We start from the raw sequence: 22,731 nt of genomic DNA, 5'->3' as shown, positions 1-22,731 counted from the left end.
TATCATATGGCTGGTCTCTGACTCCACTTCACCCACCAGGACTGACCAGATGGAGCTGAACAGAGAAATCACACCATGGAGTCCTCTCCAATTCCCAGCCCTCAAGGTCATCTGGGTCAACTCTAAGGCCCAGGTGGCACTGATGCTGTGCCCAGCCCTGCAGGCTCGCACCCTGGGTGAAGAGCCTCATCCCTAGTTTCAGGAACCTCTGTGCTTTCTGTCCCAGGGCACCACTGGGCTCCTGGCCCAACTCCCTGCGTCTGCCTTTGCGGTAGCCCTTGCGGGAACTCTGTGAGAAGGATTTGGGCGGATCCATCCAGATGATAAGACACTGGTGAAGTGTTCCACCCAAACCCCCCCGAGGCTCTCATTTCCCTGACATTGGCAAACATCCAACCTTGACAATCCAGGAAAACCAGCTCAATGGCAGAACGCAAAGCTGGGATCCATCCATCTATGGTTGAAAAGTGGGAAGCCAAAGTCATGGAGATCACAGTCTAAGAATCACTTTTTTAAAAAAAATCTCTTGTTAACAACGAAAGACGACTTGGAAGAAAACTGGAATGACTGTTCGAGCGTCTGCATGGGTCGGCACAGGTGGAGGGAGGGCCGATGCCAGCCCCAGAGGATTCGCGCATCTTTGCTGGGGCCTGGGATGAAGGTGGGGAATTGGGGAGGGGGCAGGGAGGGAGTTGGTGGAGCAATCGGAATCCTGAAGCCGCTGAACCCCAGACCGAAACTAAAGGCCAGATGGAGTTTCCTGGAAACGAAAGCGAAAGGGGCAAAAGGCGCTTTCCGGGTCGGGCAGTCGGAGCAGAGGCACCCAACCGAGGATGTCTGGCGCGGGCCCCTTCCCGCTGCTGGTGGAGGGGTCCTGGGGTCCCCAGCCCCCCAAGAACTTAACTATCAAGCTGCAGAAGTACTTCCAGAGCCCGAAGAGATCCGGAGGCGGCGAGTGTGAGGTCCGCCAGGAGCCCGGGGACCCACAGCGCTTCCTGGTGCTCTTCTTCCCTGATGATGGTGAGGGGCGCAAAGGAAAGGTTGGGGGGTTGGGGGGGTGAGTTATCTGCCGTCTTCTCCAGCAGCCCGGGAGGGCGAGTCGCAGTGTGGGGGACGGAGCCGCAAAATGGACACAGAGTCCACCCAAGGGTGCTTTAGTGCCTTGTGTACGCCGAGCTGCTTCTGGGAATCTATCAACCTCAGATCCTTCGTTAAAGGAAAGAACGAGATTAGGAAACATGTGGGTCGCAGGGACTCCTCAAGGGTGGTGGATGTAACCAGTGGTTCTGGGGTCCCTGGGGAGGGGGGCAGAGGCCCTGTCACCTGCTTTGCGTTGACTAGTGGAGGGGAATGGGAGAGGGTCCTGTCCAGGGACCCCTGTCTCCCCTCCTCCGTGTCATGGTGGTCCACACTTTCGGGAGCACCGCTGGCATTCCCAGACGATGTGGGTTGAGAGTTTTGATTCTGGGGCAAGTTCTGTCCTACTAAGCAGCTGAGCCCCCAGGGCCCCCACCCCCACCCCGTTCCTCACCCTGGTGGATTCATGAAGGGAGATCTAGAGCCATTTGTTATTTGCTTGCTCAGGGCTCTCATGGAAACTCCAGCTTCTGTTCCAGCCTGCCACTTCCCCCCTGGGATTTCTTAGCCTGGTGACAACCACCAGTGGTCCTTGGGATGCAGACAACAGTCATCTTCCTGTCTTTGGACTTGAGGAGAGGCAAGGAGGCTCTGGGGCCCTGCAGTTTGGAGAGATACAACGCCCCAACAGGGGCCTGGGAAGGGGAAATTGAAGGAGAAAGGGAAGGGTGCAGCCAGGTTAGCAGGAGAGGCAGAAGGGAACAAGAGACCCACTTGGCCCTTCTTATAGAAGACTAAGAACAGTTCTCTCCAAGGATTAATTCCACCAGAGTGCTCAGAAGGAGAACAGCATAATGTTAAGTCATTTCCCTTCTCCTTTCCCCTTTCCTAGAGGCTCCCCCACTTTGATTCCAGCATCAGGTCACCCTTAGGGGGTTCTTTCTTCTCTAAAATCCCACTGTCCTCAGGAGCAGCTCTCAGGTTGGAGTACAGACCACCTGCAACCTGGTCAGCTGCAGGACAGGTTAGCCAGGCACATTCCCAGCTCTGTGCTAGAGACTCTGTGCAGGGGATGTGATAATGGATAGAAATCAGCCCTTTAACCAGCCCTGACAGCTTAAGTTTAAGAATCTGTTGTTTGTTGATAACCCCAATTGAACAGAACTGGAATTTAATATACAAAATGGCAGCAGCAGAGGAGTGCCATCTCACAAAATATAATTTTTGTGACAATAAAGAGAACTTAATTTGAGCCTTCAAGCGGACACAATTGCAACCTCTCTGCTCAGCTTTCTTACTCCCCAGTTTTCCCAGTCCACTCCCCTCTCCCTCCACACCCACAGGCTGCTCTAGTGGTCCCATTGGTTTGCTACCTCAGCAGAGACAACTCAAAACTTACTAAGACTCAAAACTGTTTAGTGGCCAACACTCTGAGGGTGTTGAAATCCCCATCAGTATCTGTTTCCCATTTGAGGAACAACTTCCTCCCAAGCATGGCTAAGCAATGCCTGGCCTCTCCAGACAGTCTTAGGAAATGCATTCTTGTTCTAGAGAGAATGACCGGAAGTGGTGTCGGTGGGTGCAGGTCACAGTGTATGGTAGCATATTTACTCATATAAATATAAATAATCTGAAGGAAGCCAACCAGCACTTTTTTGAAACATTTATTATATAGCAAAGAGAAACAAATAAAAAGCTGGATTTCACTTTCTGTATAGTTAACTAGATATCTGAGAAGTTGCATGCAAATATACTTGTAGCTCTTTTCTGTGCTGGGAATCAGTCTAAGGCTACTGGTTCATGTAACTCATGGAAGTGTTCTCTATATTCACTGAGCAACATTCCCAGCTCCTAACAAAACATTTTAAATCTTGGTTTAGAGGTGTACTTTTTTTTTTTTTTTGGTCAGTCATGGGGCTTGAACTCTGGCCCTGAGTGCTGTCCCTCAGCTCTTCAGCTCAAGACTAGTGCTCTACCACATGAGCTACAGCACCACTTGCAGTTTTCTGGCGGTTTATTGAAGATAAGAGTTTCACGGACTTTCCTACCAGGGCTGGCTTTGAATCGCGATCCTCAGATCTCAGCTCCTGAGTAGCTAGGATTACAGGCATGAGCCACCAGCTCCCAGCTTAGAGGTGTGCTTTTTAATCATGATTTCTCATCATAATTTGACTCTTGATCATTGCTCAGGAGCCCAGGCATCCTTGGAGTAAGGAAAGCCATTTCCTTAATAAACTCAAATGTGGACCACCTAAGGTTAGTGTAGGAAGAAGGCGGTACCTATGGGTGAGGGAAGCTGGACCTCAGTTTCTGCTCTTCTTCCTCCCAGATTCACCTACTTTCTGTTGGGATCACATACTCACACTACTACCATCTCTCTTCTGGAATACCACACATCCACACATACTGCACACAGTCTGAGAAGTGACTAGCATGTTCAGATACCTGGATAGACTGTCAAAAGTCCAGGAAAGAAGGAAAGGAATGCAACACAGAGGTACAAGGTCTCAGATATTGTGGCATATAAAACAGCATACATTTAGCCTTCTTTGGTCTTACCCAGTCCTCTATCCTCACTCCAGTTCAAGTACAGCACCCCCATAAGGAGAGGAGTTAAGAGCCTCGAGTTTCTTCTCAGTTTCATTCAAAGGCCTGTTTCAGATTCTAAGGCTCATCATGGTTCACTGAGACACAAAGGTATTCATGCTGCCTTTTAAAAAATTCTCTTGAGTCAGATCAAATCACAGGTTAACTCAGGATTCATTCCAGAGTCACACCTGTAAATATTAGATCTCTCAAAAGCCTCTTTCTGAACTCAGCACCATCTCGCTCTGTTGACCATACCCATTCCTGTAAATTCCTCCTTCCATTTCCTTCATGATCTGAGACACACTGATTGCTTTTTTCTCTCTCTGGCCACTCTTACCAACTCCCTGGCTCTCTGTTGATACATAACTACAACTTATATCCACCTAGTTTTTGAGGACATTACCAAGCACATTCACAGACAAAATGTTAAGTAGAGAAGCTGAGGCTTCAGAAAAATTAAGGTATTTCCTATGGTCATTCGCCTAGTTTATTGTGGAGTTGGAAGTTGAATCTAGATCTTTGGATTCTTATATCCACTACCTAGTTTTTCAATGTAGCTCATCTGTTGTTTCTCTCTCTCTCTTTTATTTTTGTTCTCCTATCTCTTCTTTCCTATCCCTTTACTACCAGATGTGAGGTCCTTATCATAAGACAGAGGAATTGGTTCAAATGCTTTCTAACCGTACTTCTAATTCTGTTCATGGCTATCTGAGTTACCTTTCTGAAGCATGGTTGCATCCTTCTATGTCCTAGGCTTCCCTAGCTCTCCATGGGGTTTGCTTTCTCTATTTCACCACAGCATACATTAATATTGCTGCCTTTTGAATACCTACTGAGTGTCAGGTACTGTGAAGTGCCTTAAATGTGTCTTCAATTAAATGTACCCAGTCTTAGTACAAGACAGTATCCATTTGCCTCATTAACAGATGAGACTTGAGCTACTTTGTAATTAATGCTCACTAACCAATATGCTGTCTGTGCTAGTCAAATTGCCAGTACAATGAAAACAGGAGAAAATACCTTTTACAGAAGAAAGCTCTATTTTGGCACAACAATTCTGGAGATTTTAGTCTAGTCAGTTGGCCTATGGCTTCTGTGCCTGGGGCAAGGTCTTAGTGGGTGCACTTGTGGGTAGGAAGCCTTCACCTCACGGCCAGAAGTAACAAGGGCAAGGACTAGGGTGCACTATCCCTGCAAAGGCACAGCCTCCCACCCCCATCACCTAACTGCCACCCAATAGGCTCCACCTCTCATTATCATTACAGGCTGGTAAGTAAATCTTTAACACATAAGCTCCTCAGGGAAACTGCAGATCCAAATTGGAACACTAAATATTAAAAAAATGATGTATAAAGATGAAATTAGAATCTATATCTATTTATTAAACTTTTCCTCTTTTTACTGTATAGAGCCTCTTGAGAAATTGGGTAAGTTATTGAAGTGACTTAAAAATCTTAGAATAATTATAAAATAAAGAATGTCACTTGACTGTTTTCTTGACATTTCAGTTCGGCAGAGGGTTCTGGAGAAACAGAATCATGAGTTGGAATTGCCAGGAACAGGAACATTCAAGCTCACTGTCCGATTGCCCATAGCCCCAGATGAAGGCCCTGTCTTTAAGGGGGAAATTCTAACAAAGGTAAGCCAGACGGAGCCAGGGTTCAGAGGGATCTGGATGATCTCCCAAGCTTCCAAATGTGGGAATCTCAAAATGTGGTGGAATGAGCAGAAAAGTGGCTAACAATATTGAGGGAGTGGGGAAAGCTGTGTTGAGGTAGTATGACAAGATGGAGGGAAGGTACCTTTTCCTTTGATTTTGGACATTTCGTGAAAGTCAAGATTTGGCCGGGCATTGGTGGCTCACACATGTAATCTAGCTACTCAGGAGGCTAAGACCTGAGAACTGTGGTTCAAAGCCAGCTTGAGTAGAAAAGTCCATGAGACTCTTATCTTTAATTAACCACCAGAAAACAGATGTGAAACTGTGGCTCAAGGTGGTAAAGTGCTAGCCGTGAGCAAAAATTGCTCAGGGACAGTGTCCAGGCTCTGAGTTCAAGCCTCATGACCATCACCACCAACAAAAAAGTCAAGATTTGTGGTCACAATGATATTAGGGTATAAGATCCTGGGTCTAAAAAATAAATAAAATAAAATAAAATCCTGGATCTGTGTATCTTGGTTCTTTATAGCTTTAGGCTATAAAGATTTTGTTGTGCTTTTACATTGTTTTTAGAGGACAACTATCCAGACTACTTGTGCTGTTTAATTGTTAAATAGATGATCAAAAAATGAGATGACTTCTATGAAGCTTGTTATAAGCATTGAGTTAAGTCAGGAAAAACTGAATTTACAGGCCAGTTTGTGAATTCTGTTGGGTTTTGTTTTCACCAATGATCTGTCCCTAGCAAATGGAAATGCTGTGACATGTAGCCCCAGATTGCATTCAAGAGCCCCATATGGGAGTGTTCCAATATAATTTCTGTTTTTCCTACAACTTCAAGCTGGTCTTATGGATGATTTCTTAATGTAAGATTACAATTACGACTAGTCTATTAATGGTACTTTATTGTTTGGGTTTTAGGAATCCAGGGTGAAAGAAGATGTCAAAGAACCAGGTAAAACTTCAGCTTTTGTAGCTCAAGCATTCAGCAAGCAGTTTTGCTTACATTAAAAAAGACAGGTTGGGGGATCTTCCCCTTCTCCTAAACTTTTAAGAACTAGGGCCTGCTCAGCTTGGAGCTTCCTTGGACTATACTTTCTTAGTGCTTTGCATACCATGCAAAGGATGAACCCTGTGGGTTCCTCTGGGTTGAAGTGAGAAGGATGGGAAGAGTTCTCTGGGGGGCTGGAAGATGATTGCAGTTGAGGAGTAGGAAAGATATTCCCATAGTGAACTAAAAGCTAGAGCCCACTTGTACCCACTAGCAATGAGAAACGAGGACAAGAATATGTTGGAGAAAGCTATGCGTCCATTAGCACTGCTTTGTGAGTACTGCCTGTTCCAGGTATGTCCTATGGAACCTCAGCAGAAAGGATTGACTTCTCGGTGGATCATGTCTTCCTAGCATTGGCACCGGAAGTTAACGCATTGGCACCGGAAGTCAGGAGTTCTTACCTCACCTGCTGGGAAACGGCCAACAGCCAAGTAGATCAAGTTGCTTTCTCCAAATTGTCTAGTGATTGCTACTCAGAATCCCCTTTACCCTTCTTTTTTTCTATCTAATTCTATGCACTTTTCAAGACCTTCACAGATTTCCTCCTGTTCTCTGAGCTCTTTCAGTAGCTGCTCAGCCGCTTTGTCTCTTCTTCTGAGTCCTGATAGGCTTCTCTTGTGACCAAGCTTTTAATAGTCGTGGGTTATAAAACTTGATTGCTTGAAAGAAGACTTACTGTTCAGTTCACTTAGTCAAGTGTTTTGGGGTTTTGATGTATATACACTTAAGACCCATGACCAAGGTCACATAACTAAAGAGTGGCAACCAGGGATTGAATATATGCAGCCTTATCCCAAGCCCAGTCCCCATTCCATGTGGTCATACTTGTCTCACTCAGTACTGTTATGTTGTATCTCACTCCTTACACTATATTTAGTTAGTGTGTATGCACATCATCAGATGTTCTTGCATTCCACCAGGGCACCAAGCAGTATTTCTCCTATTGAGTGATCATTTACTGAGTCTCAGCTATCCATCGGCAACACAAGGATGAACAAGCCTGGGTCTTGCTTTTGAGATGCTTAGTTCAATCATTGTAATGGAGGGCTGTGATAGAAATAAATATCAAGTGCTATGGAGGACAAACTGTGCTTCTTGGAGAGTTAAGGCACAAAAAGTTTTGATTACATTGAATTTAAGATAACAGTAATGTTAGTAGAAAATAAAATACTACATCTTATTTTTTTAATTCACTAAAGCAAAAATCTATCTAAGAGCTTTCAGCCAAAAGTTGGCTGAAAGATTGGAAAAGTAAGGGTCACATCTTAAGTCACACTTTGCTATGACCATGTAACATCTGTACATTTTTTGTCTCTCCTAAATCAGATGTATCAGCAGAGCTGGAAGCAAAACTTTCTCTAGATAGTACATCAGAAAAACAGGAAGACATCCCAAGAGAATGCGAACATGTTTCTTCTTTGGTGGCATTTGAAAATCTTCCAGCAAACGTGACTGATATAATGTTGACCTTACTCGTTGAGAATGTAAGTGGCCTGCCCAGTGATGACTTTCAGATGGAAATAAACCGAGACTTCGATGTTGCTGTGGTTACCTTGCCAAAGCATATAGGTAAGCTCAAGGGCATTTCAATGGCCAGTATTCTTTCTGTCTTGAGATTTGGGACCCCACATCAGAGAAAAGTTAAAAGAAAATAGCTAGTAAAAAAGACTACATGTTAATAATACATATTAATAACAATTTTGGAAGAAAAGAAAGTTAGCTTTCAGACTAAATTCTGATGTTTAATAGGTTGACTTTTATTGTATGAGTTCATGTGTGTGTGTGTGTGTCAGAGAAAGAGAGAGAGAGAGAGAGAGAGAGAGAGAGAGAGAGAGAGAGAGAGAGAGAGAGAGAGAGAGAGAGAGACTGAGAGAGACAGACATGCACAGAGAAAGACAGAGACCGATAGACAGGAAGAGACACAGAAATAGAAATCTAAAGTCTAGGGGCTGGGAAGGTGGCTCAGTGGTAGAGCGCTTGCATTGCATGCCTGAAGCCCTGGGTTCGATTCCTTAGCACCACATAAGCAAAAAGAAAAAAGCCAGGAGTGGTGCTGTGACTCAAGTGGTAAGGTGCTAGCCTTGAGCTGAAGAGCTGAGGGACAGTGTCCAGGTCCAGAGTTCAGGCCCCACGACTGGACCCAAAAAAAAAAAAAAAAAAAGAAATCTAAAGTCTAAAGTTAACTAACATGATTCCAGGTAAAGGAATGAGCATTTTCATTCATTGAGAGGCGTAAGTATTGATTCTAAGGTGGACTTACTCAAAGCAATAATATTAACAATCACACATAGTGCTTGCTATCAATTAGGTACTATTGCTAAGCATTTCATAGGTATTTATTTATCTCTCTTTCAACAACCTTGTGGCATTACCTCTCAATTGGCATAGACAAAGGCACCTATATGCTGATAAATGGAAGCACTGGATTTGAACCCAGGTATCCAACCTCTAGAATTTGTCTCTTCTCAGTCTTACCATCTTGTACTTTAGGACTTTTTCTGTATGTGATACAGAAGCTCTTTGAGGTCATTGTCATGAGGAAAAACAATCTTCACCTAAAACAAAGGAGCTTTCCAATTCAAGCCCTCACTGTCCCATGACCATGGTAATGGAATGGTTAATTAAAAGCACAAGTGATGGAGTCATAATTCTAGTTCTGCCATTCATCTAGTTAGTGTGTTTTCTGTGCCTCACTCTCCTCATCTATAAATTAGCGATCATAATAACAACCTCAAGTTCACCATGATCAACTGAGGTGATTCTGGAAAGGCAATTAACATCAAACCTAAGACAGGTAAGGCATCAACAAAAGAAGTTATTCTAGTTTCAAGTTTACTAGTATTATGAAAAAAGGAACATCTAAAAGAACTTGTTTTTTGTCCATTGGTGAAAATGTTCTAACCCCTCCTGTGTTCATCAGCCTCTTAGTAATTTAACAAATACCTGAGACAATAAGCTTACACAGTGATGTTTATTTGGTTACAGTTTTGGAGGTTGCATTCCATGTCATTTGACCCTATTGTGGTTTTTGCCTCCCTGGAAAAGTAGCATGTAGGTAGCAGAACACGGCATACTCATTACCTCCTTGCTAAGAGAAAGAGGTCACCCTAAACCCTTCTCTCCTCCCAAGTGACCAAAAGACCTCCCACTAGGCCCTACCTCTTAGTTCACTCCACCTCTCAGCTTTTAGTGTATGGGTCTTAGGGGATCCTTCTAGAGCCAAAGTATAGCATTATAGTGTGCTAGGCACTGGTGTGGGTACTATGGGCAAAAAGATGAATAAATCATAGTTCTTGCTGCGGAGGAACTCACAGACTGGGACAGGGAAGAAGCTTCCATGTAAGTGAATAATGATTCAAGAGGAGAAGGTGTGGTCTTGCCTGTGAGCAACAAGCTGTGGGAAGTGGGAAGAAAGATCCAAGTGAGGATTAGGGTTGCACTTGAGAAGTCTGTACTCCAGTCATACTGACTGCGCGTATCTAAAATGAACCAAGCCATTTCAGGCAGATGCTTTCCTGCTTGTCATGTCTCTGTATGTTATCCATCCAGCCTCTCTTCTTGTTTTAAATCCAGATGAAAGACCACATCCTCTGCAAATCTGATTCCAGTTAATCCCATAAGACACAATGCGTTTTCTCTCTGGCCTCTTCCCTCCAGAATGACAAGCTGCCAAAGACTTGTTAGAGTCATCTTTATGTCCCCAGAGTCTAACACAGTGCTTGCTATAGGTTTGACCCACCCTCAATCCTTAGTAATTTGAAAGACATAGTTGGGCTGAATTCTGAAGAATAAACAAAATTGCTGAGGCTGGAGCTAGGGTGAATGGTGGAGCATTTGCCTAACCTATATACAGCCCAGGGTTTAATCTCCAGAACAGTAAAAATCAATCAATCAATCAATCAATAATAAGGAAAGGAATACACTAGAAGCAGGAAATGGTACAGGCAAGGTAGATTTTTAAAATAACAGACTGGCTTTTTTTTTCTGCTAACACAGGAAATAAAGTGATGTTTGGAATCAAATAGCCAGAGCCACTGTAAGCTGGTTAAGGAGTGTGAGTTTCTCCTGCAGACAGGCTGCTCTTGAAGGACATGAGAAACCAGTGAGATGAGATGCTATTGCAGGTTGGCAAGGGCTGTGATTGGAGACCCATAAGACATTCATGAGAGTGTTGTTCAGAGATTAGAAATTTATTTTAGGCATGCAGATTCCTATGGAAGTATTAAAATCTTGTGTTCAAAACTGGAATGATAGCTTCTTCTTGCATACCCCTTTGTCTGGCTATCCTGGAGTCTGAACAAATTCGGGTTCTGTACCAGTTGAGCCGCATCACCAACCCTTTTGGCTTTTTCATTTTGTAAGTCAGTTTAGGGCCTTGATTTTTTCCACTCTGCCTCCCACGTAGCTGAGATTAGAGTCTGAGCCAGTTCAGTTCTTTTCATCTTAATAGATGTTAGTATTATCCCCACCGTTGGTCCTCAGCTCTACCTAGACCTGAGCCCCTCCTTGCCCCAGACTTTCCGCCATAAAGCTGGCCACTCCCTCTCTCCACCCAGACCTGCCTTGCATGCACCTAGCTCACTTCTACCCTCACTTTCTCCCCAAGTTCTACCTGCCACCTGGATAGGGGCAGATGCCATGTGCTCCCTCTCCCAGGGAGATAGGGCTTCTCTAATAAACCTTATAATAATCTTTCTCCTGTGCCTGCCTGCCTCTGCGTGGTCCCCTCAGATGGTCATGAAGGATTCTTACAATAGACAGGCCATTTTTTTCTGTATACTTTAGTGATATAATAATTTTCTGATTTTTTTTCTCTTGCAGATCCTATGAAATTTATTGATGATTGTGCCAGGCACCATTCAATTAAAAAACTTCAGGTTTCTCCAAGACTTCTGGAAAAGACAAAAACAATCAGGGTTGAAAACCTGCCCCCTGGTGTTGATGACTTCCAGTTGCAACTTTTCTTTGAAAATCCTTTTAATGGAGGAGGAATGGTTGCCAGTGTTGAGTGTTTTCCAGATGAGAGTTCTGCTCTCGTTGAATTTTATGACACAAAAGGTAATAGCTCTTAGCTTACGATATTGGACATAAACTAAGCCAATTTTAGCATGTCTTAGCAGTTACTTAAATTCTGATGCATTTTATTTGATATATGTTTTTTCAGAAATTAACGATCAGTTTACCTGAGATACAATGCTTCCTAAAGGCAGTGACTCAGACTAAAAAGAAGCATGTTTATAAAAGATAAAAGATTTTCTAATGAGTCACCATCTATGAATAGATTAAAAAATATGATAGGTCATTTTTATAACCTTTAAGTACAATCTTATTAAAATAATGAGTTTAAGCTATTGGTATACATTTTCAAATTGTTTTCAACAGGTTTTGGTAAAGACATTCTTAATAACATACAGATTCTACAATTGTAGTTATTGTTTGTTTTACCTATCAGTGTGATCACTCAGTGTGGTCACTTAAGTGTGGTTTCACATGACCTCAGGATGCAGAATATAAGATGTATAAAATTAACATTAGATAATAGAAGTCAGATCCGAATTCAATCTCACTTTGGGGCTTACTGCTTTATATTCTTCAGCAAGTTACTTTAACCTACCAAATCCACTGTTTTCTCCTTCATAACATGTCCATCACCTGTTGTGATGACTAAATGAAATAATCCTGCAGGGAACTCGACATAAGGTAGCAATTAGTCATGCTAGTGGTCATGGGCACAGCCTTTCCGGGGAATTTTTTTCCATCATGCCTGACATCAGCCCTGGTTCCCAGTCACTCACAAGGTGAAATCATTTTTAGCATCTTTCCACCGTGGATACTATTTTAACATATGTTGTTTGGAGGCTAACTTTAAATTCCTTGATGATATTTCTTATAGCTGCTTAGCAACAGAAAATGAGCAAGGTCTAGGAGAATAAGAAACACACACACACACACACACACACACACACACATACACAGGTCCTGGTATAATTGACAGGAGAGAGACTGTAGTAGGGGCTGGTTTTATTGAACGATAGTTTCTGGGCTGAGCTCTCACATGTCTCTGAGGAGGATGTTTTGGTAGAGAGAGAGAGAGAGACCATGGACTATGGAGATGAAGGATGCTGAATATTAGCTCAGATAAAACCTTACTTAGCTTTTTTATATTTATATTTGCTCTATAAAACCTTATTCAACTTACCGAGCTGTTCCAAACCTGAGTTGTATCATTTATAGATAAGGATGGTCATAAAAGTACCTACAACAAGGTTGTTGTAGGGATTAAATGAAGTATATTTAGTTGCACTTAGAATAGTGTCTGACACATGGTAAGCTATCAGTTATTTGCTTCTCCTAGGAAAGTTTTTAATTTAATCTAAGTAAACTGCTAACACTTAAATTCTAGAACTGTCCAAGAAGGAACAACACAATACTGGGATAAGTTTCAAACTGAGCAGAAAACTATCATTTGCACCAGGGAAAATATTATCTGTACACTTGTGACCAAACTCATATCTGTTTCTTCATGTGATGGGGATACATCCATGATACAAGAAGAAACAGAAAATAGGACTTAATTAGGAATTTAATATCATGCTCTTGGGTAGAAAGCAGTCGTTTTATTAAATAAGATCTACCTGTGGACTGTTAATAGATACCAATTTATCTTTGGACACTTTGAGATAACTAGTGGCTTTTTATAACACATGAAAGTTCTGTAGCCATTAGGGATTTCACTCTAGAAAAGTTTTGTCTTGATTTATTATCACATTGAAGGTGACCTTTTTATTTTTATTTTAAAGTGTTAGACAATATCATGTCCAAGGAACATAACTTCAATAAGATGCCAATATCAGTCTTCCCCTACTATATCTCCTTGGGCACCGCCTTGTATGGTAAGGAGAAGCCTCTGATCAAGCTCCCAGCACCATTCAAAGAGTCATTGGATCCACTCTTATGCAAGTTTTTTCAGAAAGAAGGGCATCTGATTGAGGAGATAAACAATGAAATGAGACATTGTCACTGTGAGCTAACATGGTCCCAACTCAACAGTACAGTTACCGTCAGACCTGCAGCCACTCTGGGCAGCCAAACAAGATCAAAAATCAAGACCTGGCAGAAAGATGCATCCACAGCACTCGCTGGCATCAGGTCTAAATATGAAGTTATCTCACTCCAAGTGGAGCCAGGAGTGTGGGACACCATCAAACAAGATATAGAAGATGCTAGGATTTTGATTGAGTTTGATACAACTGAGGAGATGATGATTTTAGCAGGAAAATCAGAAGATGTCCAAAACATTACCTTGAAAACCAAGGAATTAATAGAAAATACCATGCAAAAAATTAGAAAGGAACAGGAGAGTCTGGAGGAAAAAGTGGCCATTTCTCCAGGAAAGTATTTTCTTTTGTGCCATAGTGGTATCCTGAATCATCTAGGAACAGAGTGCCCAGAGATGGAACTCTCTTACAATGAATCTGCTCACTACCTGTGCGTTAAAGGACCCCGTGCAGATGTGTATAAATTAAAGAGTGAAGTCCTGGCAATGATATTTTCCATGGTTCAGAAAACACTTCAGATTTCTTCTGAGGTCTCCAGTTTTTTGCAACAGGTAGACTGTAAAGAATTGTCTCAGTTTCTCTTTATAAAACAGAAAGTTCATGCAGTCTATGAACTAAAAGATACAACTGTTGACTTGACCAGCTGTTCTGCTAAAGATCAGGCACAAGCTGAAGAGCAAATGCTCAGTGGCTTAAATTATAAACGCATTGAAGTTGAAGACAAGGAAATTCTTAACAGCAACAAATGGAAAAAGAAAGTTAATGATTTACAAAAGAAACACAATTCCCACACAAAGGTGGTGGCAATCACTGAATTAACTTCAGGATCTCCAGCTGAGGTGATCATTGCAGGCTGTGTGAAAGAAGTCAATGAAATCTATACCTTGCTTTTTGACTTCTTGGAAAAACATATGAGAATAGAGAGATTCATTGAGGTCAAGCCATCCTTGCTTCTAGACTACTTCAGGGCAAACAAGAAGGAATTCTGGCCAAAGAAGACAGGTGTGCAGGTAATTTTCAAGCCTGAAAACAGAAAGAATGGCATTTTACTGATTGGTACCAAGAGTGAAGTACTAGAAGGCACAGACATCATTGCTAAAGTTCAGAATTTAATCTGTGTTAAAACCTTTAACATTGATAAGCCAGGAGCCAGGCAATTCTTCCAGGATAAAGTGTTGTTTTACAGAAGTGAGGTCAGACGGTTGTATAGCTGTTTCATTGAACTCCAAGAGAACAAAGGAAAGGAGGAAGAGGGCAACAGCTTTAAGAGGGAGCTGGCCCCTGGTGTCATGCTGATTGTGAAGCAGGGTGACTTGACTCAGTTTCCAGTGGATGTGGTGGTGAATGCTGCAAATGAGTCCCTCAGGCATATTGGTGGGCTTGCTGCTGCTCTCTTAAAAGCAGCTGGCCCTGAGCTTCAAGCAGACTGTGACGAGATAGTGAAGAAAAGGGGCAAGATCCTACCTGGCAATGCGACCATCTCAAAAGCAGGAAGGCTTCCTTGCCACCGTGTGATCCATGCAGTAGGGCCTGTGTGGAAAGAAGATAATGCCCAGAGGTGTGTACAACTATTAAAGTCAGCTGTGATTTGCAGTCTTCTTTTAGCTGAGGACAACAACTACCAATCCATAGCCATCCCAGCTGTTAGTTCTGGAATGTTTGGCTTTCCCTTAGGACAGTGTGTGGAGACCATTGTTAAGGCGATCAAGGACAATTGCCAATATAATCACAAAGGTAGCTCCTTGAAAGAGATTTACCTTGTGGACCCATCTGAGAAGATTTTTGGAGCCTTTGTTGAAGCTATGAAAACTATATTCAAAGACCCAACTTCCCATCCCAAGTCAGAGTCCTTATCTGATATGACCTCCCCCGTCCATTTAACAGCGGTAGACCAACCTGTAAAGGTAACACAGGATCAGCTATGTCTGGTATCACCAAGCGGCCTGAAAATGCTGTTGGTGAGTGAAGATGTACAGAATGCTAAGGTGAGTGTCTCTGTTTAGAATCATCACCAAGGTGCCATGATGCTTCTTAGTCTGTGGCTCTCTCATAGTGGGCCAAAGGAAGACATGGAAGGGGAAATTAAGAGATGTTAGATGCTCTACATCCCTGCCTTGAAATGGCTTTCCTCAGATAAATTATCAGTCACACTTATTAGCAGAAATTGATCCATCATTTGTGAGAATTGAAAGGCTCTTGAGATCAGATCTCTAGGTTCCAATGTGTCAAAGTTGATCTTGATATCATATATTATCATAGTATCATAAAATATTATATGATATTGCATTTACCCTTGCCATTTTTTGGAAACTTTGAGAAGATACAGAACAGAGTATGGGGAATGCAGAAGAAAGCATCTTCTCAATGGAGCTGAGCAGAAGTGAGCTTGAAGAGCCATTAGCACCAATACCAGTTTGTTGTTTGTATGTGGAGAGGAAGAGGAATAGGAAAGTGGATCTGAGGAAGGTCTAGGGATCAGGTATCAATTACAAACAATTCATGTAGAGTCGGGACAGGTAGGGAGAGGGATGCTGGTAGTTAATATGATTTTTTAAAGGCATTTAACAGCTTTTCCAACATGGGTTTCTAACCAATCAGAACAACAACAAATATGGTCCACTCCAGCTCTGCCAGGCTGCCCTTCTTCCATTGGAGGATGCCGGTGACAGGGAGTGGTGGAAGAAGGATTCCTGGTGAGAAGTTGAAAGAAGTAGGGCAAGTGTGAGGGGCTAGGTGGAGTAACACCCAGGCTAGCTTCCAAGCCAAACTAATCACTGTCTCACAACCCCCCACAATCGGGTGTATGGACTTACCTGGTAGCTAAAATGGACAGCCTGTAGTCAGAGCTGTTCCCTTTGCCTTGTTAAGGGATCTTCGGTTTCCCCTTCCTCTCCAGAGGAGCTGGAAATGAACTTAGAACTCCTCACTGCTTCTTATTCTGTTACATCTGTATCTCTGTGGTTTTCTGCCTTCCTGCCACCCTTTTGTAATTCCTCTCTTTCTTCAGAATGTAGTAACTCCTGGGTTATTAGATTCTCATTCACAGAGTCAAAAAGGTGAATGCTTTAATCTACCATCTTGTCTTGCCCTCTACTTTTCTATTTTTCAGTGGACCCATCCCCAAAATGTGGTATACATAAATTCATACAATTCGTGACCTTTTATGAGTGATTTGTTCCACTAAAAATATTTCTCAGGTTCATACCTATTCTAACATTTTTCTACCTTGTCTTTTCTTCTTCAAGACTCAGCATTGAACTCAGGGTCTCATGCTTCCAGGCAAATACTTTTCTACCTGAGCCACACCTGTACCTACTCTTTGGTTTTTATGAGTCCTGTTTCTATGATCATTTGTTTACAATATTTCCATGAATGATTGTTTTGGTTCGCTTGAGTATCCATTCTCAGAGTGTCATGGCCTGGTCCCTTCGAGACTCCATGTTTAATTTGAGGAACTGCTTTTTATTTGCCGTAGCTACTATTGCAGTTTGTATTCTTGTCAGCAATGTCAAGGGGTCTAGTTTCTCCACATCTCTGCCAAACATTACCATCATTTGTCTATGTTCATATAGGAGTTTAGAGAACTAGAAGTGGCTTTTACTGGCATTTCCCCACTAACTAATAATGTTGAACTTTTTTTTTTTTTCTGGTCGTGGGGCTTGAACTCTGGGCCTGGGCGCTCTTCAGCACCCTCAGCTTTTCAGCTCAAAGCTAGCACTCTACCACTTGAGCCACAGTGACACTTCTGGTTATCTGGTGGTTTATTGGAGATGAGAGTTTCATAGACCTTCCTGCCCAGGCTGGCTTTGAACCATGATCCTCAGATCTCAGCCTCTTGAGTAGCTAGGATTACAGGCATGAGTCACCAGCATCCGGCAATATTGAACATCTTTTCTTGTGTTTTTTGGCCATTTGTGTATCTCTTCAGAGAAATATCTGGATTTTTCCCCTGCTTTTATATAGTGGTGTTGTTTCATTATTGAATTTTAAGTGTTTTTTTTATGTGTTTTGAGGTCTCTTATGGGTACAGGTTTATGATTTGCCAATATTTTTCTTCTATTATATGGGCCAAGTTTTATTCTTTAGTTCAAGTTACCTCTCTTAAAGAACCTTTTGTTGTAGTATAAAATGACAAAGAAAATTAATTAGATTTTGTTGACATGAAGCTTAAGTAGTAGTTAGAATAAACATAGTTAATATTGATACTTTGTGACAGATTTATGTAGGGTGATTGACTGTGTTTTCTCATTCAATGCCTTGAGGTGAGTTCTAAAACACTGTTCTTCTCACTTCTCATATGAAGGAATGATATTTAGAGAGCTGAAATAACTTATCCAAGCTAGCAATCCAGTAGAGCAAGGACTCAAATTTATAAAAGATTCTTAATTATTGTACTATTTTCAGAATATCAAAAATAATTTGTCTCTTTTTTATTTAAAGTTAAATAAATACACAGAATGCCCTCTTCAATCAAGAATCAGGAATGGCAATGAGTTCTATTCTTGGTCTCTCTTGTCACTGAATGTGAAGATGTGCTTTCTACTCCTTTCCTTCCCAGAGCTGTATAGTTTCCACTGCCCCAGTAGCTGCAGTGCAATACTCTGCAAGTCCCACAGAGGGCAGAGCGCCTCCTCCTCTCTTCTCTTGGCCTCACTAACACAGCCTAATGATGGCTCATGTGCACTCTGAGAAAAAAAAAAAGCTTTCATGTCTGTTCACTGTGTGTGGATTAGCACTCAAGGTGGTTCTTCCACAATCTGCCCCTAAGAGTATCACTTCTACCCTGGCTGGCAGAACCTCTCTGTCAGGTTTGAACAATGCATCACACACAATCCACCATGAGTAAATACCGGCCTTTCTCTGTCACTCTTTGCTTGTTGTGAACATTTCCATCTCAGGTCTCCCGTAGCCCATGGCATCTTTGCCAGCTACTGAGAGGGTCTTATTCAGGACTCTTCTAGTCATCTTGGCCCATTTATATGTCCTTTAGGGTGGGAGGAGGTGCTTGAATTCAGGGGCTCCCGCTTGTTTACTTTATTGCTCAGCTGTTGTACTACCACGTAGCCATGCCTTTACCCTAAACTTTGCTAGTTAATTGAGCACGAAGTCTTGATGACTTTTTCTGTCCAGGCTGGCTTCAAACCCTAATGCTCTGGATCTTAGCTAGGAGTATAGGTATGAGCCATAGATACCCCGTTTATAGGTTCTTTCCTGTCAGCTATCTTTTGTCCTGGAGAAAAATTTACTAACACTTGAATTTCTATTTCAGTATAGAACAGTTAATGCTGACTTGAATCCCATTATGCGGAACTCAGCGGCTCAAAGGTAGCCTTGGGTGTTGAACACCTTCTGTGAGAATTTGAAACAAATATTTGGTTTGTCTTTTAGACCCACATCATTGTCAACTCCGTTGCCTCAGATCTTGCACTCAATAGAGGGCCCCTCTCTCAGGCCCTCTTGAAAAAGGGTGGGCTGAAGCTTCAGGAGGAGTTGAAGGCTGCTGCACAAGGGATCACTGCCAATGTGGGCACCATATTCCAAACCAGTGGTGGTAATCTGGACTGCCACTATGTGCTTCATGTGGTAGCTCCAGAATGGGGAGGTAACAGCACATCTTCACTACAGGTAAGGCCTCGGTTTAAATTCAGCAGGAAGGGCTGGGAAGGTGGCTCAGTGGTAGAGTGCTTGCCTTGCATGCCTGAGGCCCTGGGGTCGATTCCTCAGCACCACATAAGCAAAAAGAAAAAAGCCGGAAGTGGCACTGTGGCTCAAGTTGTAGAGCGCTAGCCTTGAGCTGAAGAGCTGAGGGACAGCGCCCAGGCCCAGAGTTCAGGCCCCACGACCAGACCCCCCCCCCCAAAAAAAATAAAAAAATAAATTCAGCAGGAAAATGGCTAGGCTTCTTTCAGTATACTAATGTTATCTGTGGAGAATTTCTAGGCAAGATGTATAAAGATGTGCTTTGTGCTTTTCAGATCATGAGAGACATAATCAGAGACTGTTTGGAGATCACTGAGAAGCTATCTTTACAATCCATTGGATTTCCAGCAATAGGAACAGGAAATTTGGGATTTCCTAAAACTGTATTTGCTGACTTAATTATTTCAGAAGTATTGAAATTTAGCAGCAATAATCAACTGAAAACTTTGCAAGAGGTTCAATTTCTGCTGCATCCAACAGATCATGAAAATATTCAGGTATATTTTTGCTCATTTCTGGTGAATTTGGCTACCTGTATTTGGAACCTAAAATTCTCAAATGCCTTCTTGCCTAACAGGATTTTCTTTTGGTATGTATTTCACATACAGGAAAGTAAGAGAATAGTGTTAACTCATAGCATGACAAGTTGCAAGAAAAACTAAAGATACTGAAAAATAATTAGCTCTTCATTCAGGAATGTGTTAGGGACATAGAAAAATAGATTACATAATCTAATTAGCCAGATTGTGTCTATTCTTCTGCTTCAACTGTAGTCAACCTATGGCCAGTATGTTGGATGCTTATATTCCTTTCTCTCACATGATTTTGAAGCAAATCTCAGATTTACAATTTTTTTTTTTTTGGTCCGGTCATGGGGCCTGAACTCTGGGCCTGGGCGCTGTCCCTCAGCTCTTCAGCTCAAGGCTAGCGCTCTACCACTTGAGCCACAGCGCCACTTCTGGATTTTTTTCTTTTTGCTTATGTGGTGCTGAGGAATCGAACCCAGGGCCTTGAGCATGCAAGGCAAGCGCTCTACCACTGAGCCACCTTCCCAGCCCTCAGATTTACAATTTTATCCCAAAACAATTCAGCAATTTATTTTTTACAAGGATCCTTTTTTTACAAGTAATATAAGTATGTTACTATATCATATAAAAAAGAAATTGTTTGTGTTCCTTTTATTTAATCAATCATAAAGTCAATGTTCAAATTTCCAAGTATCTCATAAATAGTTTGTCTTTAATGGTTTTATGTCTGAATCAGAATTCAATAAGGCCCACATATTGTAATGGAGGTGATGGATACCTTAAGACTCTTTCACATTGATGTGGAATGTTAAGACATAAAGCAGAATTATGACTTTATCAATAGGAAAATGTCAAGATAGGATAAAGTGATTCCTGTGCCTATTGCTAAAAATGCAATTAATTAGAAGTAAATGGTGTTAGTTAGAATGCATCAGATATCCCCACATGAGTAAAACATCTTCAGTCATAGTCTGTCAATCAACTGCATATTATCTCTGAGTTAGCTACTAGATTTGACTTTATGAGAGAACCAGGGGCATTTAAGTCCTTATCCCTGTGCTCTACTACTTGAGCCACAGCACCACTTCTGGATTTTTTCTGCTTATGTGGTGCTGAGAATCGAACCCAGGCCCTCATGCATGCGAGGCAAGCACTCTACCACTGAGCCACCTTCCCAGTCCTTGTTTCTTTTTTTAAACTTTTATTTTTTATTGTTATTCTGACAGTGATGTTCAGAAGGGTTACAGTTACATAAGTCAGGTAATGAGTACATTTCTTTTTGGACAATGTAACTCCTCTTTTGCTCTCTCCCAGTTTTTCCCTCCCATCTCCACCCACAAGTTGTATCGCTTGTTTTCAACATAGTGTCTAGCTTTATTTCTTTTACTGTTTGTTTACTTTTACTTATCAGGAAAGTAATCCATTTTCATTAAATAAATTTTAAATATTACAAAAGATGCACATTCTTTGGTTGTCTGCCATCCCAGTCTTCTTTGCTTCAAGTGTAAATTTATTCATTTACTTTATTAATTTGTGTTAGTAGTGGGGCTTGAACTCAGAGCTTTGCACTTGGCTTTTCACTCAAGGCTAGAATTCTACTGCTTGAGCCACAACTCCATTTGCAAATATAATTTTAAAGTGAGATTATAAATATGTAATTATATATCCTCTTTGTTTATTTAATAGTATAAAATAAGCATTTCTCTATTCGATTAAATATCCTCCAAAATATAATTTTAATAGCTGTGAAATATTTTAGGAAATATATTAAAACTTAATTATTTTCCTACTTTTTTTGTTGTTGTTGTTTTTGTCAGTTGTGGGGCCTGGGTGCTGTCCGTGAGCTCTTCAGCACTCTACCACTTGAGCCACAGCACCACTTCTGGTTTTCTGGTGGTTAATTGGAGATAAGAGTCTCATGGACTTACTTGCCTGGGCTGGGTTTGAATTGCAATCCTCAGATCTCAGCTTCCTGAGTAGCTAGGATTACAAGCATGAGCCACCAGCGCCTGGCTTCCCTATTGGCTTTTTAAGTATTTTTTTTCTCTATTATGAATAGCACTCTAATGAATATCCTATATTTATATCTTTGATCACATCTTTGATAATTTTCAGAAGAAATTTGTAGAAAGAGGATTCTATATATTGTTTTTATAACTTTAAAAATCTAGTTGGATGATAGTGGCTCATGCCTGTAATCCTAGCTATTAGGGAGGTTAAGATTTTAGGATCAAGGTTTAAAGCCAGTCTGAGCAGACAAATCCAAGAGATTCTTATCTCCAAATAACCAGGAAAAAAGCCAGATGTGGTGTTGTAGCTCAAGTAGTAGAATAAAAAAGCCAAGTGAGAGCTCAAGGCTCTGTGTTCAAGCCTCAGTACTAGTGTTCTCTCTCTCTCTCTCTCTCTCTCTCTCTCTCTCTCTCTCACACACACACACACACACACACACACACACACACACACACGCACACACAAATCTAAGAGCTGCAGTGATGGCTTAGATGCAGGTATACCTGTTCAGCAAGCAAAGCACAAAGTCCAGAGTTTCAACTCAGTACCACCAAAAAGATAAACTATTAAACTGAATTTTTTTCTTTCTTTTTTTTGTTGGTCATAGGGCTTGAACTCTGAGCTTGGTGCTGTTTCTGTGCTCTTTAGCTCAAGGCGAGCGCTCTACAACTTGAGCCACAGAGCCACTTCTGGTTTTCTAGTGGTTTATTGGAGATAAGAGTCTCATGGACTTTCCTGCCCCTGCTAGCTTTGAACCGTGATCCTCAGATCCCAGCCTCCTGAGTAGCTAGGATTACAGGCATGAGCCACCGGCGCCCAGCTGAAACTGAATATTTTGATAATTATTTACATCTAAATATGCAGGATCAAAAGCCCTGATGAATTGAATTCCTTGATTACCTGAGGAGTGTAATGGGGAAAATTGTATTTTTATTCCAGGCATTTTCTGATGAATTTTCCAAAAGGAAGAATGGAATTCCCAGTGACAAAGCTTCCAAGGCTGCAGATGCACAAGGTTCAGTAAAGCTTTTAAACTGACTAGTGATTTCTAGTTGC

The 22,731-nt window shown here is 41.8% G+C and overlaps 1 protein-coding gene across 4 annotated transcripts in view; it reads left to right on the top strand.

The window, feature by feature from the left end:
- Positions 1–805: 805 nt before the first annotated feature.
- Parp14 (poly(ADP-ribose) polymerase family member 14) overlaps positions 806–22,731 on the top strand; it is a 37,234-nt gene continuing 15,308 nt past the window's right edge. For 3 of the 4 annotated variants that reach the window (XM_070030069.1, XM_070030070.1, XM_070030068.1), the window contains exons 1-9: positions 806–1,020; positions 5,175–5,305; positions 6,248–6,281; positions 7,707–7,949; positions 11,202–11,438; positions 13,181–15,423; positions 18,827–19,063; positions 19,414–19,635; positions 22,615–22,690. In XM_070030069.1, the coding sequence (XP_069886170.1) occupies positions 834–1,020; positions 5,175–5,305; positions 6,248–6,281; positions 7,707–7,949; positions 11,202–11,438; positions 13,181–15,423; positions 18,827–19,063; positions 19,414–19,635; positions 22,615–22,690 (3,610 nt within the window). In that variant the 5' untranslated portion in view covers positions 806–833. Of the gene's footprint in view, positions 1,021–5,174; positions 5,306–6,247; positions 6,282–6,782; positions 6,812–7,706; positions 7,950–11,201; positions 11,439–13,180; positions 15,424–18,826; positions 19,064–19,413; positions 19,636–22,614; positions 22,691–22,731 lie in introns of those variants that run through there. The other variant, XM_070030072.1, reaches the window with a different exon arrangement.

Source organism: Dipodomys merriami, unplaced genomic scaffold (genome assembly GCF_024711535.1).
Source record: "Dipodomys merriami isolate MVZ:Mamm:240054 unplaced genomic scaffold, mDipMer1.0.p SCAF_2, whole genome shotgun sequence".
NCBI lineage: Eukaryota > Metazoa > Chordata > Mammalia > Rodentia > Heteromyidae > Dipodomys > Dipodomys merriami.
The sequence above is the reverse complement of the archived record's forward strand: the minus strand, read 5'-3'. Positions and strand labels throughout refer to the sequence as shown.